Below are 21,704 nucleotides of genomic sequence, written 5' to 3'. Positions count from 1 at the left end.
GTTTTATTTTTATGCTGCGATGTGCATACTTTAGTATATCCGCAATTATAAGTGGTAGTTTTGACTACATAAATACCTTTAATTTTACAATTCTATTTTATCTTTTGTATGGTTAATTTCAATTTTGAATATAAGGTTTCACTTCCAATAAAAACTCTATGGGGTATGCCACCTTAATTTAAGGTAGTATTTTAATAAAAACGTGTTATATTTGAATTGTAATTTTTCTTTCAACTTAATCATTTTCGTCCTCGAGGAAACCTTGCTCTAATAAAATCTTATAAAAGTAACTAAATTAATTAATTAAAACTAAGTAATTTAAAGCTTATTTTCAACACAAAACATTTTTTAAATAAAGAAAAAACAATTTCAAAAAATAAAAACTTGAACTAAAAATATATTTTTTATACATATTTATATTACAACGAATTTTTATGAAGAGAGCCTTTTATAGAAGTTGTAAATAAATAACAACACTGTAATTTAGTATTTTATTTACTCAAAAAAAAAAAAAAATTCAAACTATTTCGGTTTCCACGAGATATTATTTAATCCTTGAAACTGTCTTTTTAAATGTGAAGAGTCTGACCAAGGAGAATTTAGGTAGCTATCAAATTCGTCTTGTTCTAATTTCTGTAAAACAAAAAACAAAACAAAAAAGTAAATATCAAAATGCTTTATTGAAAATATCTATAAAATCTCTCTCTCTCTCTCTCTTTATACATATATATATATATATATATATATATATATATATATATATATATATATATATATATATATATATATATATATATATATATATATATATATATATATATATGTATAAATAATTATTAGTATTATTTTTTATTCTGATTCACTCCCAACAAGGCTGCAAGCAACCACTATTAAGTTGGGAGTTACTAGAAAAAAAGAATAGAGTTATAAAGCAAGGAAACGGTTGACAGAAGACTTGAAAAGTTGAAGGTTGTCAGGAAAACATGAAGATGGGAGAGAGTTCCAAAGGGTTAAGGTGCCGGGAAAAAAACAAGACGAATGAAAATTTTTAGAGTAAGCAGGGAGACATACAGTAAAAGAATGAGACTTTGCTGAATGACGAGTCAAGCGACAATTAGTTTTAGTTGATGGAACTAGAGATAATAGCCCCTTTGAGCAGCGACCATAATAGCATTTGTAGAAAAGAAAAAAGATACAACTTAACGATGATGGGAAAGAGGCTTAAGCTTAGCAGATAGAGCGGGTCCAACTACGTTTACAATGCGTTTTTAGACCTTGTCTAGAAGTGAAAGAGCATCATTAGAAGAACCAACTTAAATATGACAACAGTACTCAACTTAAATATGACAACATACTTAAAATCATCCTCAAAGGCCAACACTCTTCTTCATTTCCAGTAACTTCTGGGGTAGCTCAAGGTACTTTTTGTTTCTTATCTACACTTATTTTTTAATGATCTTCCAGTATCTACACTAATGATATTCCTGACAACTTTACATCTAAAGTTGCTTTTTTGCTGATGACTCAACTTTATACTCCTGTCTTCAGGAATGCCAAAAATCTTCTATTTTCAATCTCTTAGAACAGGCAGCTGATCTCGAATCTGACATCACTTCTGTAACAGATTGGGGTTTGCAGTGGCTTGTGAACTTAAACTCCAGCAAAACTCAGTTATTTACTGCAAATAACTATCGCAATACTGTCGACATTCCTATATTATTGAATGGCAACCCTCTCACCGAGTCCTCTTCTTTACGTCTTCTTGGGTTATCGTTCACTAGTGATCGCTCATGGAAACCATATATACAATCAACTGCTAAATTAGCATCTGCTAAGGTTGCTTTTTTCATTTTCTTACTCCTTATTCCATTCTCTACCTAATCTCTTTATTCGTCCCAGTATGGAATACTGTTGTCATATTTAAGCTGATTCTTTTAATGATACTCGTTCCCTTCTAGACAAGGTCCAAAAACTCTGTCCTTTTTTTTTAGTAATACCTAGCTTAATAGTGGTTGCTTGCAGCCTTGTTGGGAGTAAATCAGAATTAAAAAATCTTTAAAAGAAAAAAAATTTTAAAATTTTTAGGAGTCTATATCAATGAAAATCTAACTTGGAGAAATTATATTGATAGTATCTCATCAAAAGTTGCTAATTTATTGGTATTATATAAAGCTAGAAACATGTTAAACAAACAACACTTATTACAATAATACTATTCCTTTATTTATAGCCACATCAACTACGCAAATACTGTATGGGGTAGTGCTCATAAAATCAAACTTGAATTTCCTTATTATCATCAGACACATGCAGCTTATACAATTAATACTAAAAGCTGTTTTCTGCACTCTGAAATGTAAGTTTTGAATATTTACCAATTAAATATATATAGCATTTTATGTTTTATGTTTAAATGTATACAAAAAAAAAAATTTTTTTTTGTATTCCAAAATCTTTGCTTAATGAAACCTAAACATAAATATGATTTACATACTGATAACTACATTTTTGCCCCTTTTTTCAAAAAATTATATGATTAATTTTGTATTTCTTACCATGGTCCGTATCTCTGGAAAAAAATAGCTTCACCTAATATTGGTTTTTCTATTGATTTGACTTATAGTTCCTTTAAACAGAAATTAAAAAATTTTTTTTTCAATTAAAAGTATATATTTTTTTATTTCTAACGATTGTATCTCTTTAATTATATTTTAAACTTTTTAATGTATTAAACAATAATGCATATCACTGCCAAAATTGTAAAATTATATTATTTAATTATTGCTGCATATTATACAATGTATATATAATGTGTATATACAAACAAAATATATAATGTATATATAATGTGTATATACAAACAAAATATATAATGTATATATAATGTGTATATACAAACAAAATATATAATGTATATATAATGTGTATATACAAACAAAATATATAATGTATATATAATGTGTATATACAAACAAAATATATAATGTATACATAATGTGTATATACAAATAAAATATATAATGTATATATAATGTGTATATACAAACAAAATATATAATGTATATATACAAAGAAAATAATGTATTTTTACAAATATTGTAAAAACATGGCTTTAACTTTAAACTACACCACATGTGTACACTCAACTTGCATAAAAGGTAATAGATAAAATTTAAATACAATGTGTGTTTATAAGTGCTATAGCTAGAATTTAAACTGCAAATGAGCAGGTTAATTTTATGTAATCATGATCTTATAGTTAATTATGAAGTGAATTTTTTTTATAAGTTGCGTGAAGTTGCATTTATAAAATCTCTAAAATGGTGAGGAGTTAAATTTGAATTAACTCTTTTATCTATTTAATAAATTAAAAAAGTAAATAATTTGCATCACAATCATTATTGTTTTCTATTATTGTTGTATTAATATTGCTATTATTGTTTTTATTGTTATTACTATTATATAGGTTAAAATAGCCTATTATGGGTAGAGTTGTTAATTTGTTAAAAGTTCAACTCAATTAAAGACTTATTATACGCACAATATTCTAGTGGAGTAAATGTTTTTGCTAGAAATTAACCACTGTAACTTTTAACGTCTAAAAAAAAGTCTTTGGTTAATAAATGTCCTAGATAGTTTTCAAAGTAAGCTATTTTATCTAACAGAAAACTACATTCATCAACATTTGTAACAACAATATTTTTGACGATAGAAAACCCATGCTTAATAAGTTGCTAAATGGGGAGGTTTGTCATTTGTTGCGTAGTAGCCCGCATTGTTTATTTTTGTGTTGTGCGATATGTTACATAAAGATTCAATGTGCACAATATAGTTAGTTTAACAGTGTCAACGCAGAAGATAGGTGCATAAGACAGGTGCATAAGACAGGTGCATAAGACAGGTGCAGAAAACAGGTGCATAAGTTTTTACAAATTTTAAAGTTTTATTTATGTTCTATTTGATAATGCTTTGTGACAAAAGGTAAGATATTTTTGCAATCTTATTATATTGCTTATTTCCTCACACAACAAACTTTTATGCAATTAACTTTTAATTTTTATTTATTCTATTGCTTATGAACTAAACCTTACAGTTAAAATCTAATTTATTTGCACACCATTCATAATTGCCTTTTTCAGGGAAATGTCAGCTACTTAATATGGGGTTCCCCATAATAGAAGATAATTTTCTCATATTATGGGATGCTTTTTTTTTTATTTGACTTAAATAATTTTTGTTTTTAATTTTTTATCAGATAGCTTCAAAAAAAAAGGAACCAAGAAGATATGAAAAAAGCAACCGCAGCAATTAGGACTAAACAAATGTTCAACAATCATTTGACGAAGCCAATGTCATTAAATCAAATGTATGTAATGCTATCCTTGCAGGATTGAATGACCAACCAAGTGTAGGAAATCAAAATTTTTGATTGTTTTTTTATTGATGGACCAGTTGGTAATGCAAAAAAATTTACATATAATTATTTGATTGCTAAAACTAGCAGTAGAAGTGTTAAATCTGCTACAGCTGCATGGACTGGCAAAGAAGCAACTCTACTTACAAATGGATATACTGCATGACTTAATCAAACTTCCAAATTTTATTCGAAAATTAAATTTTTTTTTGAAAGAAATGACTTTCCTGTTGAGTTTTTGAACAGCTTAACTCCTTTAGATATGCCTCCTTATGGCTAAAATTGAAAACTTGTTGTGTAATTATGTTTCTCAAAAATTTAGTTTTTGAAGTTGAGTTATGCAATGGCACTTAAATAATACAAATAAAAGTTTGTAGTTTAAAAAATAGTTATATTTACCAATAGTTTTGATAGGTGTTTCTGATGGTAAACAGATTTTGTTCTTTGAATTTAGTTGTCTCCATCAAATTGTCTCATCAATCCCTGAACAATTGCAATACTTATATAAGACTTACCATTGCTAAAAGGTCCTTAGGTATGATAAACTGGTTTCGTAAATGCTATGCGTATTTAAGAGCATGATGAAATAGTTTGTTTTTTATAGTTTATGAACATGCATTAGAATGCTATTGTTATTTAATAAATATTACATAAGTAATGTTATATTTCTGATTGTTCTTAGTTGATAGTTTTCTATATTTATTTCATACAGTTTTTCCATATATATGTTTAAATGTGTTTATAGTTTATATATACTTTATTTTTTTAATAACAACAGAGATTCACACTGCTAAGTACCAAATGGTGTGATGTTTTTTGTTTTCTTTTTTGTTGTAGACACTGGAACAAAGACTACATATGAATCTTACTTAACCCTTGTGTACACAACCAAATTTACTAACATTGTTAGACAACCAGGGTACCGGGGTACCCAACTTTTTTTTTCAGGCTTTAAAATGTAAATTCTATGCTAACTATAATTTAAATTATTTTTTAAATGTTTATTGTTATGCATTGTTTTATTTAAAATAGTTTTTCAATTATTATTCAAGTTATAGTGCTGGAATAATATAATATTAAGATAACAATAGAAAATTAACAACTGAGTTATGGAGGAATTATCAATAGCAGAATTTGAAAGGTAAAATAAATTTAATTATAGTGTATTATTTTATTTCAGATTATGTGATGTAGAAAAAGAGGCCTATTTTGTTGCATTGATAGGATCCAACAGTGATATTTCTAGCAATAACTCTGATGGCGAGGATGGTGATTGAGTGCCTAACAATATGTTAGAGCATGAGGTTTCTGATAATGATGATAATGTTTATATTTCAGGTTAGTTTTAATAGTCAGACCAAATTATATATATATATATATATATATATATATATATATATATATATATATATATATATATATATATATATATATATATATATATATATATATATATATGTTTATTTATTTATTTGCAGATCCTCAAGAAATTCCAATGCCAAAAAAATTAGATATATCTGCAGAAGATGGTGCTTAACTTACTGCATTTTGCAAATCTTAATCACTGAAATAACTAGTATAAATATTTCCATTTTTTACTTTTTAAACTCATTATTTTCAGACAAAAAAAATGAAGAAGAAATAGAAGCATCCCAAGGTGAAAATAGTAACAATGAGAGAAATGATAAAAAAGCAGTTGAAGCACAAGAAGATAGTTAATAAAAGTGATATACAAAAAGTCATTATTTTTTTTATTTTATGTTTATGAAATAAATGTTTCTTCTTAATTTTAGCAGAATCACAGAGTACTTACATAGCTAAAGGAATTGTATGGAATAAAATCCCTTCTCAACAAAAAAAAAAACCCATTCCAAAACATAGTGCGTCAGCGAAGTGGTCCTAGTAAGAGCACCGAAACACTCTCGATTAGTGACATTTTCTTAAAGATATTTACTGTGGAAATGGCAGATATTGTTACTCTACATACAAATAAAAAAGCATTCTCGGTATACTCATCACTCAATCTCAAATCAGATTCTAAAAGAGAATGGAAGCCAGTTACAGTTCAGAAAATATATTCTTTTATGACTATTTTGATTTGTTCTGGTGTAAATAACTCTAATACTGACCACGTTAGTGATATGTGGCATTCTAGCTCATACCCACTATATCGAGCATTAATGGGAATCAATAGGTTTCGAAACATTATGCGTTTTATTAGATTTGATGATGCCAATACTCGCAAGCAGCGCAAAATAACAGATAAAGCAGCTCCAATTCGTGATATCTGGACAATGCTTAACAAAAATTTATCGCAAATCTATAAGCCAACAGAAAATTTAACAGTAGATGAACAACTTTATCCTTTTCGTGGTCGCACAAAGTTTACTCAGTACATTCCCTCAAAACCAGCCAAATATGGCATTAAAATATGGTGGGTTTATGATGCTGAAAATGCTTTTCCTCTTAATGGTATCATTTACACTGGGAAAACTGGTCATATACGAGAAAAAAACCAGGGTGAAAGAGTTGTTAAAGAACTCGCAGTTGCGTACAAAGGCAGTGGGAGAAACATTTGCATGGATAATTTTTTTACTAGTTTATCTCTTGCTCAACAATTGCTCTCATGGAGCTTGACTATAGTTGGCACATTAAAGATAAACAAACCATACATTCCACCGATAATGGGTCCAAATAAATCAAGAGAATTATACTCATCTATATTTGCCTTCCATGAAAACATAACAACGTGCTCTTACGTACCAAAAAAAAAATAAATCAGTAATTCTTTTATCAACAATGCACTCTGATATTGCTGTAAATGAGGATCTAAAAAAAAAGCCACACATTATAACTTATTATAACAAATGCAAAACAGGAGTTGATACCATGGACCAAATGGTAAGTAGATACACTACACAATGTCGCACTTTGAGATAGCCACTGGTAATTTTTTTTAACATGTTAGACATCAGTACATTTGCATCGTATTTGATTTATTATGAAAATAATAAGATGATTAGAAAAAAAACCAATTAGGGAAGGTTGTTTATGCGCCAATTAAGTGAAGAGCTTGCTAAACCAATGATAAACATTCGGTATCAAAACTTGCAGGTAGGAAGGCATTACAATACTAAGATTGCTATTGAAAGTGTGATTGGACAGCAAAGTGTTTTAGTGGATCAAGTTTTAATTCCATCAGTTTCTTAATGTGGGTACCAGGGTACCCGGTTGCGTCCACAAAGCATGTTCACTTCAAACTTAATTATTTTAAGAAATTTTTTTGTTTCTGGTATTTTTTATGCACAATTATGTTAAACTTGAGCCATATAATGCATATCTAAATGCCCAAAGTAAAATATTATCTACAAACTTATTTACATTAAAAAATGTGCTGTAGTGGGCACCCGGGTACCCGGTTGTGCACACAAGGGTTAAATAGTCTAAATATTAATATTTCAATTGGTCAAGTTACCTTTTTTACTTTTAAAATTACAAATTTTAATTTTTTTAGTAGGCCCACCAGCATCATCAAGATATGTGTTATTTTTTATGTTTTAATTGAAATACAAATTTATGCATATTTAATTTTTACTATACTCTTTGTTTTGTTTCTTAAATTACTTTCAGATATTTTATGACATCACAACCAATAAACTTAAGATTAATATAAGGAAATATTTTTTAAAGTCTTATTATAGTTTTAACATTCACTTTTTATTAGGTTTTCATAGCAACTTTTTATAATAGTCTTTAATTAAATGATTGTACTTTTTTTTATAAATAAGTACATTCAAACTTTATCTAACTATCTTTCTTTTGTCGTTCTTTTTTAGTTGCTTTCGTCATTGCTTTTATTTGCCTATTGTTGAAACATAATTTTAATTTAGTAAATTTATTTTGAAATTTTGATTTGAAATTAACTGTATTATAAGTCAGCAGTTTAAAAAGAATTCTACATAATTGAGAGAAAATAATTTTGTTCACTGAAAAACCAGTTTTTATGGTTTTATAGCTATTATTTGCTGCTATGTTGTTTTCGTCATCGCCATGTACAAAAAATTACTTTTTTTATGGTCATAATGGTCAATTACTAATTATCTAACAAATTATTTAATTTGCTGCATGTCTTTTTATATTTATTTTTTATGTAGTGCCTTGGAAACACTGTTTCCAAGGCACTACATTAAAAAAATTACATTCAGCCTACACTGCCATACATTCAAAACTACACAGCTAAACATTCAGCCTCTCTCTATTTATTGAAGGTTTATTTATACCTTTAATAGAGCCCTCTCCATATTTACTAAGTTCTTATGTATTTCAAGTATTCTATTAATAAATTTTAAATTTATATTTAATAACTGATGTTATTAAATAAAAATTTTATATCAAGTTAAATTGCTATTAATTTATTTACTAAAAACCTGTATTTACAGGTTGCTTACTGTGATTATTACAATAATTGTAAATAAAAGATATTTTTATTGTTTCTAAATAATTAATACAATAACAATAGTTTTTGGTTCTGGTATTATTTTTAATACAAATACAATAGTCGAAACCCTAACTTAATGTTTATTTTACCTAGCAAATTAATTTTCCTCAATAAAAATAAATTATTTTACTATTATGTAAATAATAGAGAAAATAATAATAGGGGAAAAGTAGTAAGGCAATGCAGGATAACACTGCCATCTTTTTTTATCCCATATATATCAATAAGGTAAAAAACAATTGCATATACAAAGCCAGTATACACTTTGCATCAAAAGTTAGGTAACCTCCATAAAGAAACCTTAAATTTTAGCATTCGTATCTAAATTTTATGAAATAAAATATGTATTATGCACACTAAATGCACACTAAACGCATGCTAAATGTATATTAAATGTCACTAAATGCACACTAAATGTATACTAAATGCACACTAAATGTATACAATGTACACTAAATGTACACTAAATGCGCACTAAATCCACACTAAATGCGCACTAAATGCACACTAAATGCACACTAAATATATACTAAATGTACACTAAATGCACACTAAATGTATTTTAAATGTACAATAAATGTATACTAAATGTATACTAAATGTACACTAAATGTATACTAAATGTATATTAAATGTATACTAAATGTACACTAAATGAACAATAAATGCAAACAAAAATTAATAAAAAATCACTATATCACTAAACCTTTATTTCTTCTTGTCGCCTGTAGTAATAAGCCATCATTGCCTTTTGTTCTTCTTCACTAATTATTGGCTCGCGAGAAGGAGCATTTTGAGATTTCTATAAAAAATTTTTTTTTTAAAGTCATAATAATTGCACTTATATATAATTATATTTTTATTATATTTTACCTTCTGAAGCTTAACAACAACTTTAGTTTTTTCGTTTTTACCAATAAAATCTTCTAGTTTCTTACCACGTTGCAATTCTTTACCAGCCCACCACAAAGTAGAATCAGAATCAAGAACTTCTTTTAATGCCTAGATGTATTAGAGCTAAAATGAAGGAAATTTCAAACATGCCACAACTAAATGACAACTGTTCAAAAGCCCAACAATTGAGATGCTTTGTACTTTTATGTACATAAAATATTTTTTTAAACAAATTTACTTCTAACAAAGCTGCTATTTAAGTTAAAAGTTATTTTTAAAAAATGTTAAAAAAAAAGCATAAAAAAAAGAGATAAATTTGCAGAAGTAAATGCAAATAATAAGTTAGGAAAACAATAAGACAAGAGAAAGCTTAAATAACATCTAAAAAAAACTAGATGATTAAATATTTATTGAAAAGATAGGAACAGTAATACAGAAAGGTTTTGAAAGTAACAGAAATATATATATATATATTTTATTTATATATGTATATATATATACATATACACACACACACACACACACACACTTTGCAAGCAGAACAAATAGGCCATGGCCTATGGGCCCTGCAAAAAAAGGGGCCCCAAAATCAAATTGCAACAAAATTGAATTTAATTTTTGGAAAGTGAATACATTTTCATTTTTACATTTTTTACAAGTTTATTTTGCACGTTTTTAAGTAAAATATCGAAGTAATCGAAGATTGCAATTGTTTTAAATTTTAAATTGCATTGAACTTTAAACAAAATTTTGGACTCTTTTTAGTAAAGTAAATAAACGCGCTGCGAAAAAAGTAATCATAATTTTTTAACATTCATTTTCCTGATTATTTTTAACAAACATTCGCTTAGCTATGTAGGCTATTTTACTTAATTTTTATAATAAAAAGTAGTGTAGTGTTATCTATTAGTAAAATCAGTGCTCGTAAACAATAGCAATTAAATTAATTAAATGTGTTCATTTTCAGAAACTTTTAACAGATATAGGAAGAAGCTATGAAAGTGGAGCTGAAAAAGAAAGAAAAAAGCAATAATAGAAGAAAATATAAAGAAACATAGAAAACTTGATAGTTTTTTATTAAAAACAGAATGTCAGGCTAATTCACCAACTTCAGCAAATCTTGCAAACTGCGGCATAAGTAAAGAAGCAAAAATATTGGATTTTTTAGAAGACTCAGTTAATGAAACTCAAACTTTAAATAAACAATCGGAACTCAATAAGGAGAGGGTATGTTTGCCTATCGATTTGCCATTGAATAGGAAAAGTGATCCAGGACTTTGGGAAACTCTTACAGCTGAGGATGTACAATTTTGGATAGAGAATGGTCTGTTAAAATGTAAAGCCCTCTAAAATGACGTATCAAGATTGTGATTGATATTGCTAAAAGAGCTTGCTTGTGGGGAAAAAAGTATATGGTGAAACATTTAATAGAGAATAACTCATATATTCCCCAGCATTAGGTTGTGTATTCTGTTTCGTCTGCAAGCTTTTTGAACCCTCAAAATGTGCTTTAGCTTCAATGGGATATAAAGATTGGAAAAATTCAGGGGCATGAACACTCATCAGACCACAGAAAAACTTTTACAGAAAAAATAACAAGGTTTTTTTAAATGATCAACTTCTAAATGAAATTCGCAAAGAAAAAAACTACTGGAGAGAGATTCTAAGAAAAAATACAGCTGTAATTTGCACATTGATCAAAAGAGACTTAGCTTTTAGAGGTTCAAATGAAAAATTTGGGTCTGAGAGCAACAGGAATTTTATTGGTCTGCTTGAGTTGACTACACAGTTTGAACCTTTATAGGCCTAACACATAAAAAATTATGGTGACAGCGGTTCTGGAAAAACAAGCTACCTCTCAAAGAATACATGTGATGAATTAATCATATCGATGGCAAGAAAAGTTTTGCAATCAATCAGTGCCGATGTTTTAAAATCTAAGTATTATGGATTATCAGTAGATTCAACACCTGATGTGAGTCACAAAGATCAACTATGTGTGATCTTGAGGTACATTGATCAAATTTCTAACAATCATATGGGATCAAATTTTTGCAACAAGTGAATGCTGTTTCCATATCATTGCAAAGTGCAACTATTACTCTAGATACATGTGCTGAGCATTATTCATCTCTTGGAGATTATCTTCTTGAATTAATTAACACATTCGATTTAATAGAACAAGATGAAAAATTACTGTTACCAGACATTGATTATTTACAAAAGAGATGCCATAATAAGAAAGCGCTTTTAGGTGAAAACCCATCAGAAGAACCTCAATTAAGTCCACGTGAAGACAAACATTTTTTTAAAAACTATCTTACTACAAATTTAAAAGAAAGAGCTCAATGCTATCAGAAATTGAATGACAAATTTGTATTTTTAATAGACACGAGGTTCAACAAGGATAAGCTGAAGACTTATGTTAATCGTCTGATGGAAGACTACACAGAAGATATTGATGATAATTTATATGCAGAAACTGAACATACACACCTGTATTTGAAAGAACATTTTAATACTCAAGTTCCTGAATTGTCCCATTTGGATTTGTACAAACTTATAAAGGAAAAACAAATGGAGGCTACATTTCCAAATACTAAAACCATTCTTAGGATTTTCATATGGTTCATGATATCCAACTGCTCTGGAGAAATGTCATTTTTAAAATTAAAATTAACAAAAAATGATTTGCAACCAACTATGGCACAAAAAACGTTAAACAATTTTGCATTGTTATTGGGTAATGCAGACGAAATGAAGTCAATTAATATAGATCCATTGATTAACGATTATGTTAATGAAAAATACAGAAAAAAGATTATGTAGATTTTAAACAATATTTTTAACAAATTGAAATAAAACCTTTAATTAAATTAAACTAAGATTATATTTTTTAAATTAACATTTTATTTCAAAATATGGGGCCACAGGTTTTTTTTCGGCCTAGGGCCCCTAAAACTGTAAATCCAGCTCTGTGTAAAATACACTAACATAATTTATATATATACACACACATACATACATACAATATAAATGAAAATAAAAGCCTAAAAACTAAAAATAGTAAAAAAAAAAGACTAGCAAATATAAATAGACAAAAACAAATAAAACCTTAAAAAGATAACTTAGTAAAATTAATATGTACCAAGCAAAAACAAATACAACCTTAAAAAGATAACATAGTAAAATTAATACGTACCAAGCAAAAAAAAAAAAACAATATAAAAAACCAGCAACAAATGTACAAAGTGATTATTATGATATGCTCTGAAACAACATTAAGGTGTTTTTTCGATCCAAATAACATATATATTTGGTTTTACCAAATAAATATGTTCAAACTTTAGGTTTACTAACAAGAACAAGGCAATTGTATAGTCTTATGATAAGAACGCAAGTAGTATGTTTAAGTTCTTTATAATCTTAAGTTCTTTCTGATCTCAAGTTTTTTTCAAATTATTAAGTTTTGATCTCCGCAGTATCGAAAGTCTTCAGAGTAACTTTTCACCCATTGAATCTTGGCCTCTTCCAAAATTAACTATTGTATTTACTCCTAAAACAATAACTTAAACATGGTTGTTTCTTTATCAGGTTTTACTGTTAATGACATCTGATTTGTATGTTCCAAGTATTTGTAAGAACAAGTTTAAGTATCACTTTAATAGTTACATACTTGAACTTGAACTCATCAATTCACCAAAATCAAATTTAAATCACACAATTATTTTTTTGTGTTGGTTTTGCAAGACTTAATTACCTTCATCTTTGTTCTACTTCATCAAAAGACATTTTTTGTTGTTATTTCTGATCAAATTTAAAAATTATATTCTCTTTATCATATAATTAACTTCTAATTATGCAGATTCTAATTATCATACTTCTATGCAGATTCTAATTAACATACTTCTATGCAGATTCTAATTAACATACTTCTATGCAGATTCTAATTAACATACTTCTATGCAGATTCTAATTAACATACTTCTATGCAGATTCTAATTAACATACTTCTATGCAGATTCTAATTAACATACTTCTATGCAGATTCTAATTAACATACTTCTATGCAGAGTCTAATTAACATACTTCTATGCAGATTCTAATTAACATACTTCTATGCAGATTCTAATTAACATACTTCTATGCAGATTCTAATTAACATACTTCTATGCAGATTCTAATTAACATACTTCTATGCAGATTCTAATTAACATACTTCTATGTAGATTCTAATTAACATACTTCTATGCAGATTCTAATTAACATACTTCTATGCAGATTCTAATTAACATATTTCTATGTAGATTTTTATAATCTAGCTGATTTGCTAACACTAATAACAGAAAAGTTATATTGTGTGTTAGATTTTAATTTAATAAACTATTAAATAAAAATGGATATTTAAATGACATTTAAATCTAATCTTTATAATATAAGCATGGAACACTATTTTTATACAAATAGAACTAGAGCTTCAATAACTTCTCATTACCTCATACTTACTTATCTCTTACATACCTCAAATTACCTTATACTTTTAATTTTGCATAAACACATACCTACAACTTCTGTTTTCTCATACCTATAACTTATAAACTCAAATCTATAACTTCTTATTACATCATAATAATATATCTATAGCCTTGACACTACTTAGAATTAAATTTTTCCCCAGAATTAAAACTTAAATATATGCAAATTAATAATAAAATTTATAGATCATTGAATTAGTATTAAAATACACTAAGGTTAAGTTTATAAAATTTCTAAAACTGCCTAATGACTAAAACCTGTGTTCCAGATAAATCTTCATTTCCATCTAATTCCATCTTGATTGGATCATAAGGTGGAAGACCCATCGGATAAACAATCATTATTGCACCACGCATTTTATCCAATGCATTTTTAACATCTGCATATGTCAGACTTTTGTCTGCTTTCATCAAATCCTGTAACATAAATAAAATTTATAATATTTAATATGCTGTTAATACTAGATAAAATGTCTACAATAACATTACAATCTAATGTTACAGTTACAATCAAGTGTTGTAGTTACAATTTAATGTTGTAGCTACAATATAATGGTGTAGTTACAATCTAATGGTATAGTTATAATCTAATGTTGTACTTACAATCTAATGTTGTTGTTACAATATAATGTTGTAGTTACAATCTAATGTTGTAGTTACAATCTAATGTTGTAGTTACAATCTAATGTTGTAGTTACAATCAAATGTTGTAGCTACAACCAAATGTTGCAGTTATAATTAAATGTTTTAGTTACATCTAATCTTGCAGTTACAATTAAAGGTTACAAATACATTCCAGTGTTGTAGTTACAATTAATGTTGTAATTAAAATAAAATATTGTAATAACAATTAAAGAGTGAAATCAAAATTTAATATAAAAGTAAATTAGATAAATTTCCCCGCCAACTCCTCTCCTCCTTCTTTGTACTTAACCAAAACTCTCGTTCTTTTGTTTGACAAAAAAATCTTTAATTTTTATATTTTTATCTGTTATTTTAATTAGAGAAATATCAAAATTTGTTGTTTTATAAAACTTTATTTGTATATTACAATTACTTACAAGTCTTATACAATACAAACAATAACTAGAGAATTATCATGATAATTAAGTCTTTTTAGAATGCTTTTGCGGGGATTATTTGCAGGTGGTTTGTGTCACTTGAAATTTGTTTCATTATTTTTAAGCATATTTTGTTCATAACAATTTCTTCAAGTTGGATGAACTTGTAAGTGTGATTTCTTGAGGGATGCTTGATTTCTTTTGTTATTTTTTTTTAAAGGTGGTCTGTGGTGTCTGCGTGATGAACTGCATCAAGTTTGTTGCTTAGTATGATTATGATTTTTTTTGGTATGATCAATGTTTTTAATGCAAAAGTTGTTGAATTTGTTACAAACTTTTTGTGGTGATTAATAGACTTGTGTTAAATAAATCTCTGACATATGCAAAGATTTTGTCACCAAATTAGTAAAGCTTAGTTAAAAAACAATTTTAAATAATTTACATTATTTATGAAAAAATAAAAAGAACAAGACAAGAATTGCTTTAGTCGCAACTGATTTGCAACAATTGCCATATTGTTGCAATGTTGCATTAATCCCATTGTAATCCAATTAAAAATACTTTGTTAGTTTGTTAGTTTGCTAAGAAGAATGTTATTAAAAAGTAAAAATAATAAAAAGAAAAAAAAAAAGAAAAATAAAAAAAATGAAATTTGAAATACTCACCAAACAATAATATACGCACAATTACATAAAATAAACAATTATATAAATTAATATCTCAATAGTTACAAGTAGATAATTCAGACCTCAAACTTATAACCTTATATGCTCTCAAACTCAGATCTTAAACTTATGCTCCTTTACAAATTGTTAGAATATATTTAAAAAAATCAAAATCAAAATTAAAAAACGTCTTTTTTTTTTTTTTAATTATTTTTGTAGTCTTGTAAAGCTATTGGTTGATTTATTATTTGCTTATATAATATTTAGAATTGCATATGATGTTTTGAGGTCACTAATATTTTTCTATATGAGGTTACAAAATTTGGGTTTGTGCTAATCCTCAAAACATTGTTTAATTACCAATAACACTTTTTCTATTTTTATTTAGTTTTTTTTTCTTTTTGAAAACTTTTATAATATATTCTAAATATTAAATTGTAAAAATTATATTATTATAATAAAAAATTATACATTCTATAACACATATCAAACAGATTTTAAATAAACATGGTCTCAATAAAAGTGGTCTTAATAAACATGTTCATTATAAACAAGGTCTCAATAAACACAGATATATAAAATATAGTCCTAATAAACCTTTAGCTGTATATTATTCTAGCAATATGGTTCAATAGTTTGCCCCAGTAAAATTTTGCAGTAATTTGTTCTTGTAATATGTTCCATTAATTTGTTCCAGTAATATGTTTCATTAATTTGTTTTATTTATTTGTCCCAGTAATTTTTTTTGGTATTTTGTTTCAGTAACTTTTTTTCCAGTATTATGTCACAGCAGTTTTTCCAAAAAATCCGAAATATGATCCAGTAATTTGTCCCAGTAAATTCTGCCAGCAGTATGTTTTAGTATTTGTTTCAGTAATATGTAACAGAAATTTGTTCCAGAAATATGTTCTAGTAATTTGTTCCAGTAATATGTTGCAGTTATTTTTTCTTTTAATATGCTCAGTATCATCAGATATGCTCAGTACCACCAGATTTGCTCATAATCATCAGATATGCTCAGTACCACCAGATTTGCTCATAATCATCAGATATGCTCAGTAATCATCTGATCAAATCAAGATGATCATGATCATCTTGATTTGATCAGATGATTACAGAGCTACTAGCAACATGTAATTTAATACAACCTTCATCATGTTTTGATGGCTTGTAGAATTAGCTTTTCAAAGCAAAAGCTAGAAGAAGCTAACTTAAACTGCTTTGGGTCTATCATTTGAGTAAAAGCTAAAAACAGTGTCTCAATAAAAACAATCATCCTAGGCAGCTGTCAACTGCACCTAGTCACCAACTTCTACAAGAAAATTTCTGTTGTCCAGTCTTGGGCACCTCTTTTTCATTTAATAGGCTGACAGAGATGGAAATCTGTATTACATTGTAGGATGATGAATGCTGGATCTTAACGACTTCTTCTTGCTAGTGGCTATGCAACTCCTTCTGATACTTTCTAATTAGAGTACAAATTGAAATTTATTACTTATAGTAATAAATTTCAAATTATTACTATAAGTAATAAATTGAAATTTATTAGTACAATATTATAATCATCATTGCTTTTGAAACATCCTTTATTGCTAGAAAATGAAACTCAGGAAACAAAATCATTAAGATATGGAACACAATATCAGATGCATATAAATCTGTTCGCAAATTGATACTCATTTTTTATTCTAAAACTAATTTTAAGTTTTAAAATGGGTTAGTGAAGGCAGTTCTGGTCCTTGAAACAGTTTTTCTCATAAAAAAATATCTTCAGCTCTATTGCATACAGAACTGAAACATGACCAAAAACTATTTTTATTTAATAAAACTTTGTTGGTTTTTAGGCCAGTTTTTTTAAAGCAATGGTAAATTTTCGATAGAATTTATTTTTTATTTACAGCAATGCTAAAAATGTCAAACTTTTGGAACCATTAAAAATTTAGCAAATTCCAAGATTTAGAGTTGTCTGAATGTTTTCTCATAAAATTACCCAGGTAACTCTTATCCAGTAAGTGATTACAAAAGTCAAAAGTTAAACAATTTTTCTCTTTTATTTAAAAGAATGTTTGCCGAAACCAAAACTCTTAGTTAATGCATGTTTACTCCGCTGAGCCTATGGCTTTATCACTTAATGTATGTCAGGGGTGTACCCTCATGGTCATCTGGTGGCACAGGACGACTCATTTTTACCAAGGGCGACTAAAATTAAAAAAGAATGCCTGTCACTAGCCCAACAGAACGACAACACATTTTGTTATTTACAAATGTGTGTTCATTAATAAAACCATATTTTGATCTATGAAGATTTTATTCCTTGCGACTATTTAAAAGAAAACTTTAAAAAGCATTTAAAGTAAACTTTTGATGTGGTCATTAAGCAAATAGAAAACATAAAAAACTTACAAAGATAAATAATTTACTAAAAAAAACTAACTTTGGAAACTTGAGCCTTAGAATCATGGCGTGTACGCTTTATCACATCAGCCATTTTTGCATTGGGAGAAACCCCATTTCTTCTTCCAATAGGATCTTTGTTAAACACACTTCCTCCTTGGGGATAACAGCTTTTTGACCAACTATCTTGTAACTTTAATTCAGAAATCTGCTCTTCTGTTAAACCTTGCATATTAGATGGTAACATTATTCCATGTAACTCTAATGATTCCATTTCTAAAAAATTTTTAACAGGATTTAATTACTCCTAATAAAATAATTTTAATATATATATATATATATTAGTGATGTACCGATAACACTTTTTGGGCCGATGCCGATACCGATGGATAGGAAAAGGTCGATACCAATGCCGATACCGATGAACTAACTAATTATTAAAGTTTTGAAGATATAAAGCTATAGAGCTTTAAATTGGGTAAATTTTTTCATGGAATCCGTACTGGTAAACAAATACTTGGACCCAAATAAATAAACTTGCATGTAAACAAAGTCAAAATAAACAATTTTTCTAAAAATTCTAAGCGATGCATAAAGTTTAGATTATTTGTTATTTAATAATTATCAAAATGCAGGATAAAAGTATTAAAATGCCATCGGTAATGCATATCGGTAAATTAATAAAAAAAGGCCGATGCCGATACCGATTCCGATTGTACAAAAAGTGGCCGATTAAGCCGATGCCGATTAATCGGTGCATCACTAATATATATATATATAATTTTTTCATTTTAGGTGGCTCAAGAAGTCCTTATGGTCTTATAACAGAGCACTGCGGAAGAGCATTTGAAATGAAGTTCATGACTCCTTCCTTTCTGATGTTATGAAATTTGCCCAGAGGTAGCATTGAATTACGGATGCTTCTGAGGCAAGTGCGCTAACCATTGTGCTATGGCTGCTCAACTGTACTACAATTGCTCATATATATATATATATATATATATATATATATATATAAATATATATATATATATATATATATATATATATATATATATATATATATATACATATATATATATACATAAATATATATACATATATATATATATGTATATATGTTGTATATATGTCAGAAAAAATAATTTGATAAAATAATTAAAATAGTTAGGTCATTATTGCTTACCATAAAACAGTTAGGTCATTATTGCTGAATGCCGACCCTAATTCTGAGGGTTGTATATATAAATATATATATATCTATATATATATATATATATATATATATATATATATATATATATATATATATATATATATATATATATATACACAGAGATGTAGGTCTCGAGACCTAAGTCTTGGTCTCGAGATGCCTTGAGACTCATATTTAACTGTCTTGGTCTTGGTATTGGTCTTAGGCCTAAAATCTTGGTCTTGAAAGCCTAGAGTATTGGTCTTGGTCTCAGACCTCTATTGTCTTCTACTTTCTTGGTTCTTACAAAAAATATCAACTCAACAAATGGATTAGTTTTTAATAATAAACTGTAGATAGCCTTGTAAAATCAATGCAAAAACCTTGTCAAACCAAGACTTAAAACCTTGTCAAACCAAGACTTAAAACCTTGTCAAACCAAGACTTAAAACCTTGTCAAACCAAGACTTAAAACCTTGTCAAACCAAGACTTAAAACCTTGTCAAACCAAGACTTAAAACCTTGTCAAACCAAGACTTAAAACCTTGTCAAACCAAGACTTAAAACCTTGTCAAACCAAGACTTAAAACCTTGTCAAACTAACGCAACGAGCTCAATGAGAGCTCGTCACGTTGGTTTGACAAGGTTTTAACTGAATTTTTTTATTTTAGGAGAATTAAAAAAATCTTTTAATTTTTTTTAATGTTTAAATAAAAATATTTGTATTATCATTTTTTAATTTGTTTATGTATTCTTTTTACACAGTAATAATACGTAAATGATACACCGTATGAAGAGAGCTTATGGAGAAGACCAACATACCAAATTTTATCAAAGGCTTTAGAAAAGTTAAGAGCGATAGACCTAACCTCTCCATATTTATCTACTGCTTGAAAAAACCTTACGGTTATTATCGTTAACAAATCAGCAGTAGAACAAGAAGATCGAAATCCATATTGATGATAAGTAAGTTAATATATTTAAGATGAAAGATTAAATGTTTGTAAAAAAAAGACTCAAATACCTAGCTTAAGATAGGAAGAAGGATAATGGGACAGTAGTTAGACGATCAAATTGCTCTCCAGAATTTTTGAAAATTGGGATAACAGATGCCGCTTTCTAGCAGGCTGGAAAAAAGAATCTGATAAGCATTTGTTAAATAGTTGTGAAAGTATAGACAACAGCTCTGGAGAGCACTTCTGCAAGACCATAATAGGTCTGTTGTCTAGACCACAAGCTGTAAAAGAGTAAACAGTTGTCTTTTTTCTGGAGAATTGTTTTGGCGATAGATATGGAAGTAATGGTTACGATTGGAAATTGAAGCAGCATAATGAGAGAGAAACCATGGAGTAAAGTGAGGCTTGAATTTTATTCTCTCTCAACAATTCTCGGAATTGTCAAGAAGGAATAAAAGATTCCATGCCAGCCTGAATCCAAGTTACATAAGTAGCACATTTGTCAGCAGGAAGACAAAAGATTTCTACCCAAAAGCCATCACAAAGAAAATCACAGAAAGAGTTCCAGTCAGCTTTAAAATAGTTGTAAGAGGTATGATGATACGGGGACTCTGATGATGAAGAAGAATGAGATAACAGCTTTTAGAGAGATCAAACTGTGATCAGAAGCACCTAAGGGTGAAAGTGAAGAAACTGAGCACTGACTAGGATTAGAAACAAGACATAATTTGAGTAGAGAAGGTAAATGATTCAGATTGCTTGGAAAGCAAATTGGATAGTTGACTATTTGTGTTAGAGATTGAGAACAGAAAAAGTTGTGGGCCTTAACACCTGCAGAGTCACTGACACTAGAACCAAGCCATTCAGTGTGATGATTAATAAATTTACCAACAACAACAATATTGGCTGATCGATAAAGAGAGAGGGTTTGGTCAATTTTATCAGAAATAACATCAAAAAGAGTGCAGTCTTGAGATGAAAGAGAGTGATATAGAACATAGTGAAAGGTGATAGAGTGGAGCTAAATGGAATCACATAAAAGAATAGTCTGTGGATTCAAACCTGTTTCCCAAAAATGGGTAAATTCTTACG

The 21,704-nt window shown here is 27.9% G+C and overlaps 1 protein-coding gene across 1 annotated transcript in view; it reads right to left on the bottom strand.

Moving 5' to 3' along the window:
* Nucleotides 1–377: 377 nt before the first annotated feature.
* The window catches only part of LOC136071799 (cilia- and flagella-associated protein 298-like), a 30,512-nt gene continuing 9,185 nt past the window's right edge, over nucleotides 378–21,704 (bottom strand). The window contains exons 2-6 of the mRNA XM_065797126.1: nucleotides 18,502–18,737; nucleotides 14,600–14,758; nucleotides 9,786–9,914; nucleotides 9,619–9,714; nucleotides 378–633 (exon numbers count right to left, since the gene is read on the bottom strand). Coding sequence (XP_065653198.1) covers nucleotides 523–633; nucleotides 9,619–9,714; nucleotides 9,786–9,914; nucleotides 14,600–14,758; nucleotides 18,502–18,737 — 731 coding nt within the window. The 3' untranslated portion in view covers nucleotides 378–522. The remainder of the gene's footprint in view (nucleotides 634–9,618; nucleotides 9,715–9,785; nucleotides 9,915–14,599; nucleotides 14,759–18,501; nucleotides 18,738–21,704) is intronic.

Source organism: Hydra vulgaris, chromosome 05 (assembly GCF_038396675.1).
Source record: "Hydra vulgaris chromosome 05, alternate assembly HydraT2T_AEP".
NCBI classification, from domain to species: Eukaryota; Metazoa; Cnidaria; class Hydrozoa; order Anthoathecata; family Hydridae; genus Hydra; species Hydra vulgaris.
The sequence above is the reverse complement of the archived record's forward strand: the minus strand, read 5'-3'. Positions and strand labels throughout refer to the sequence as shown.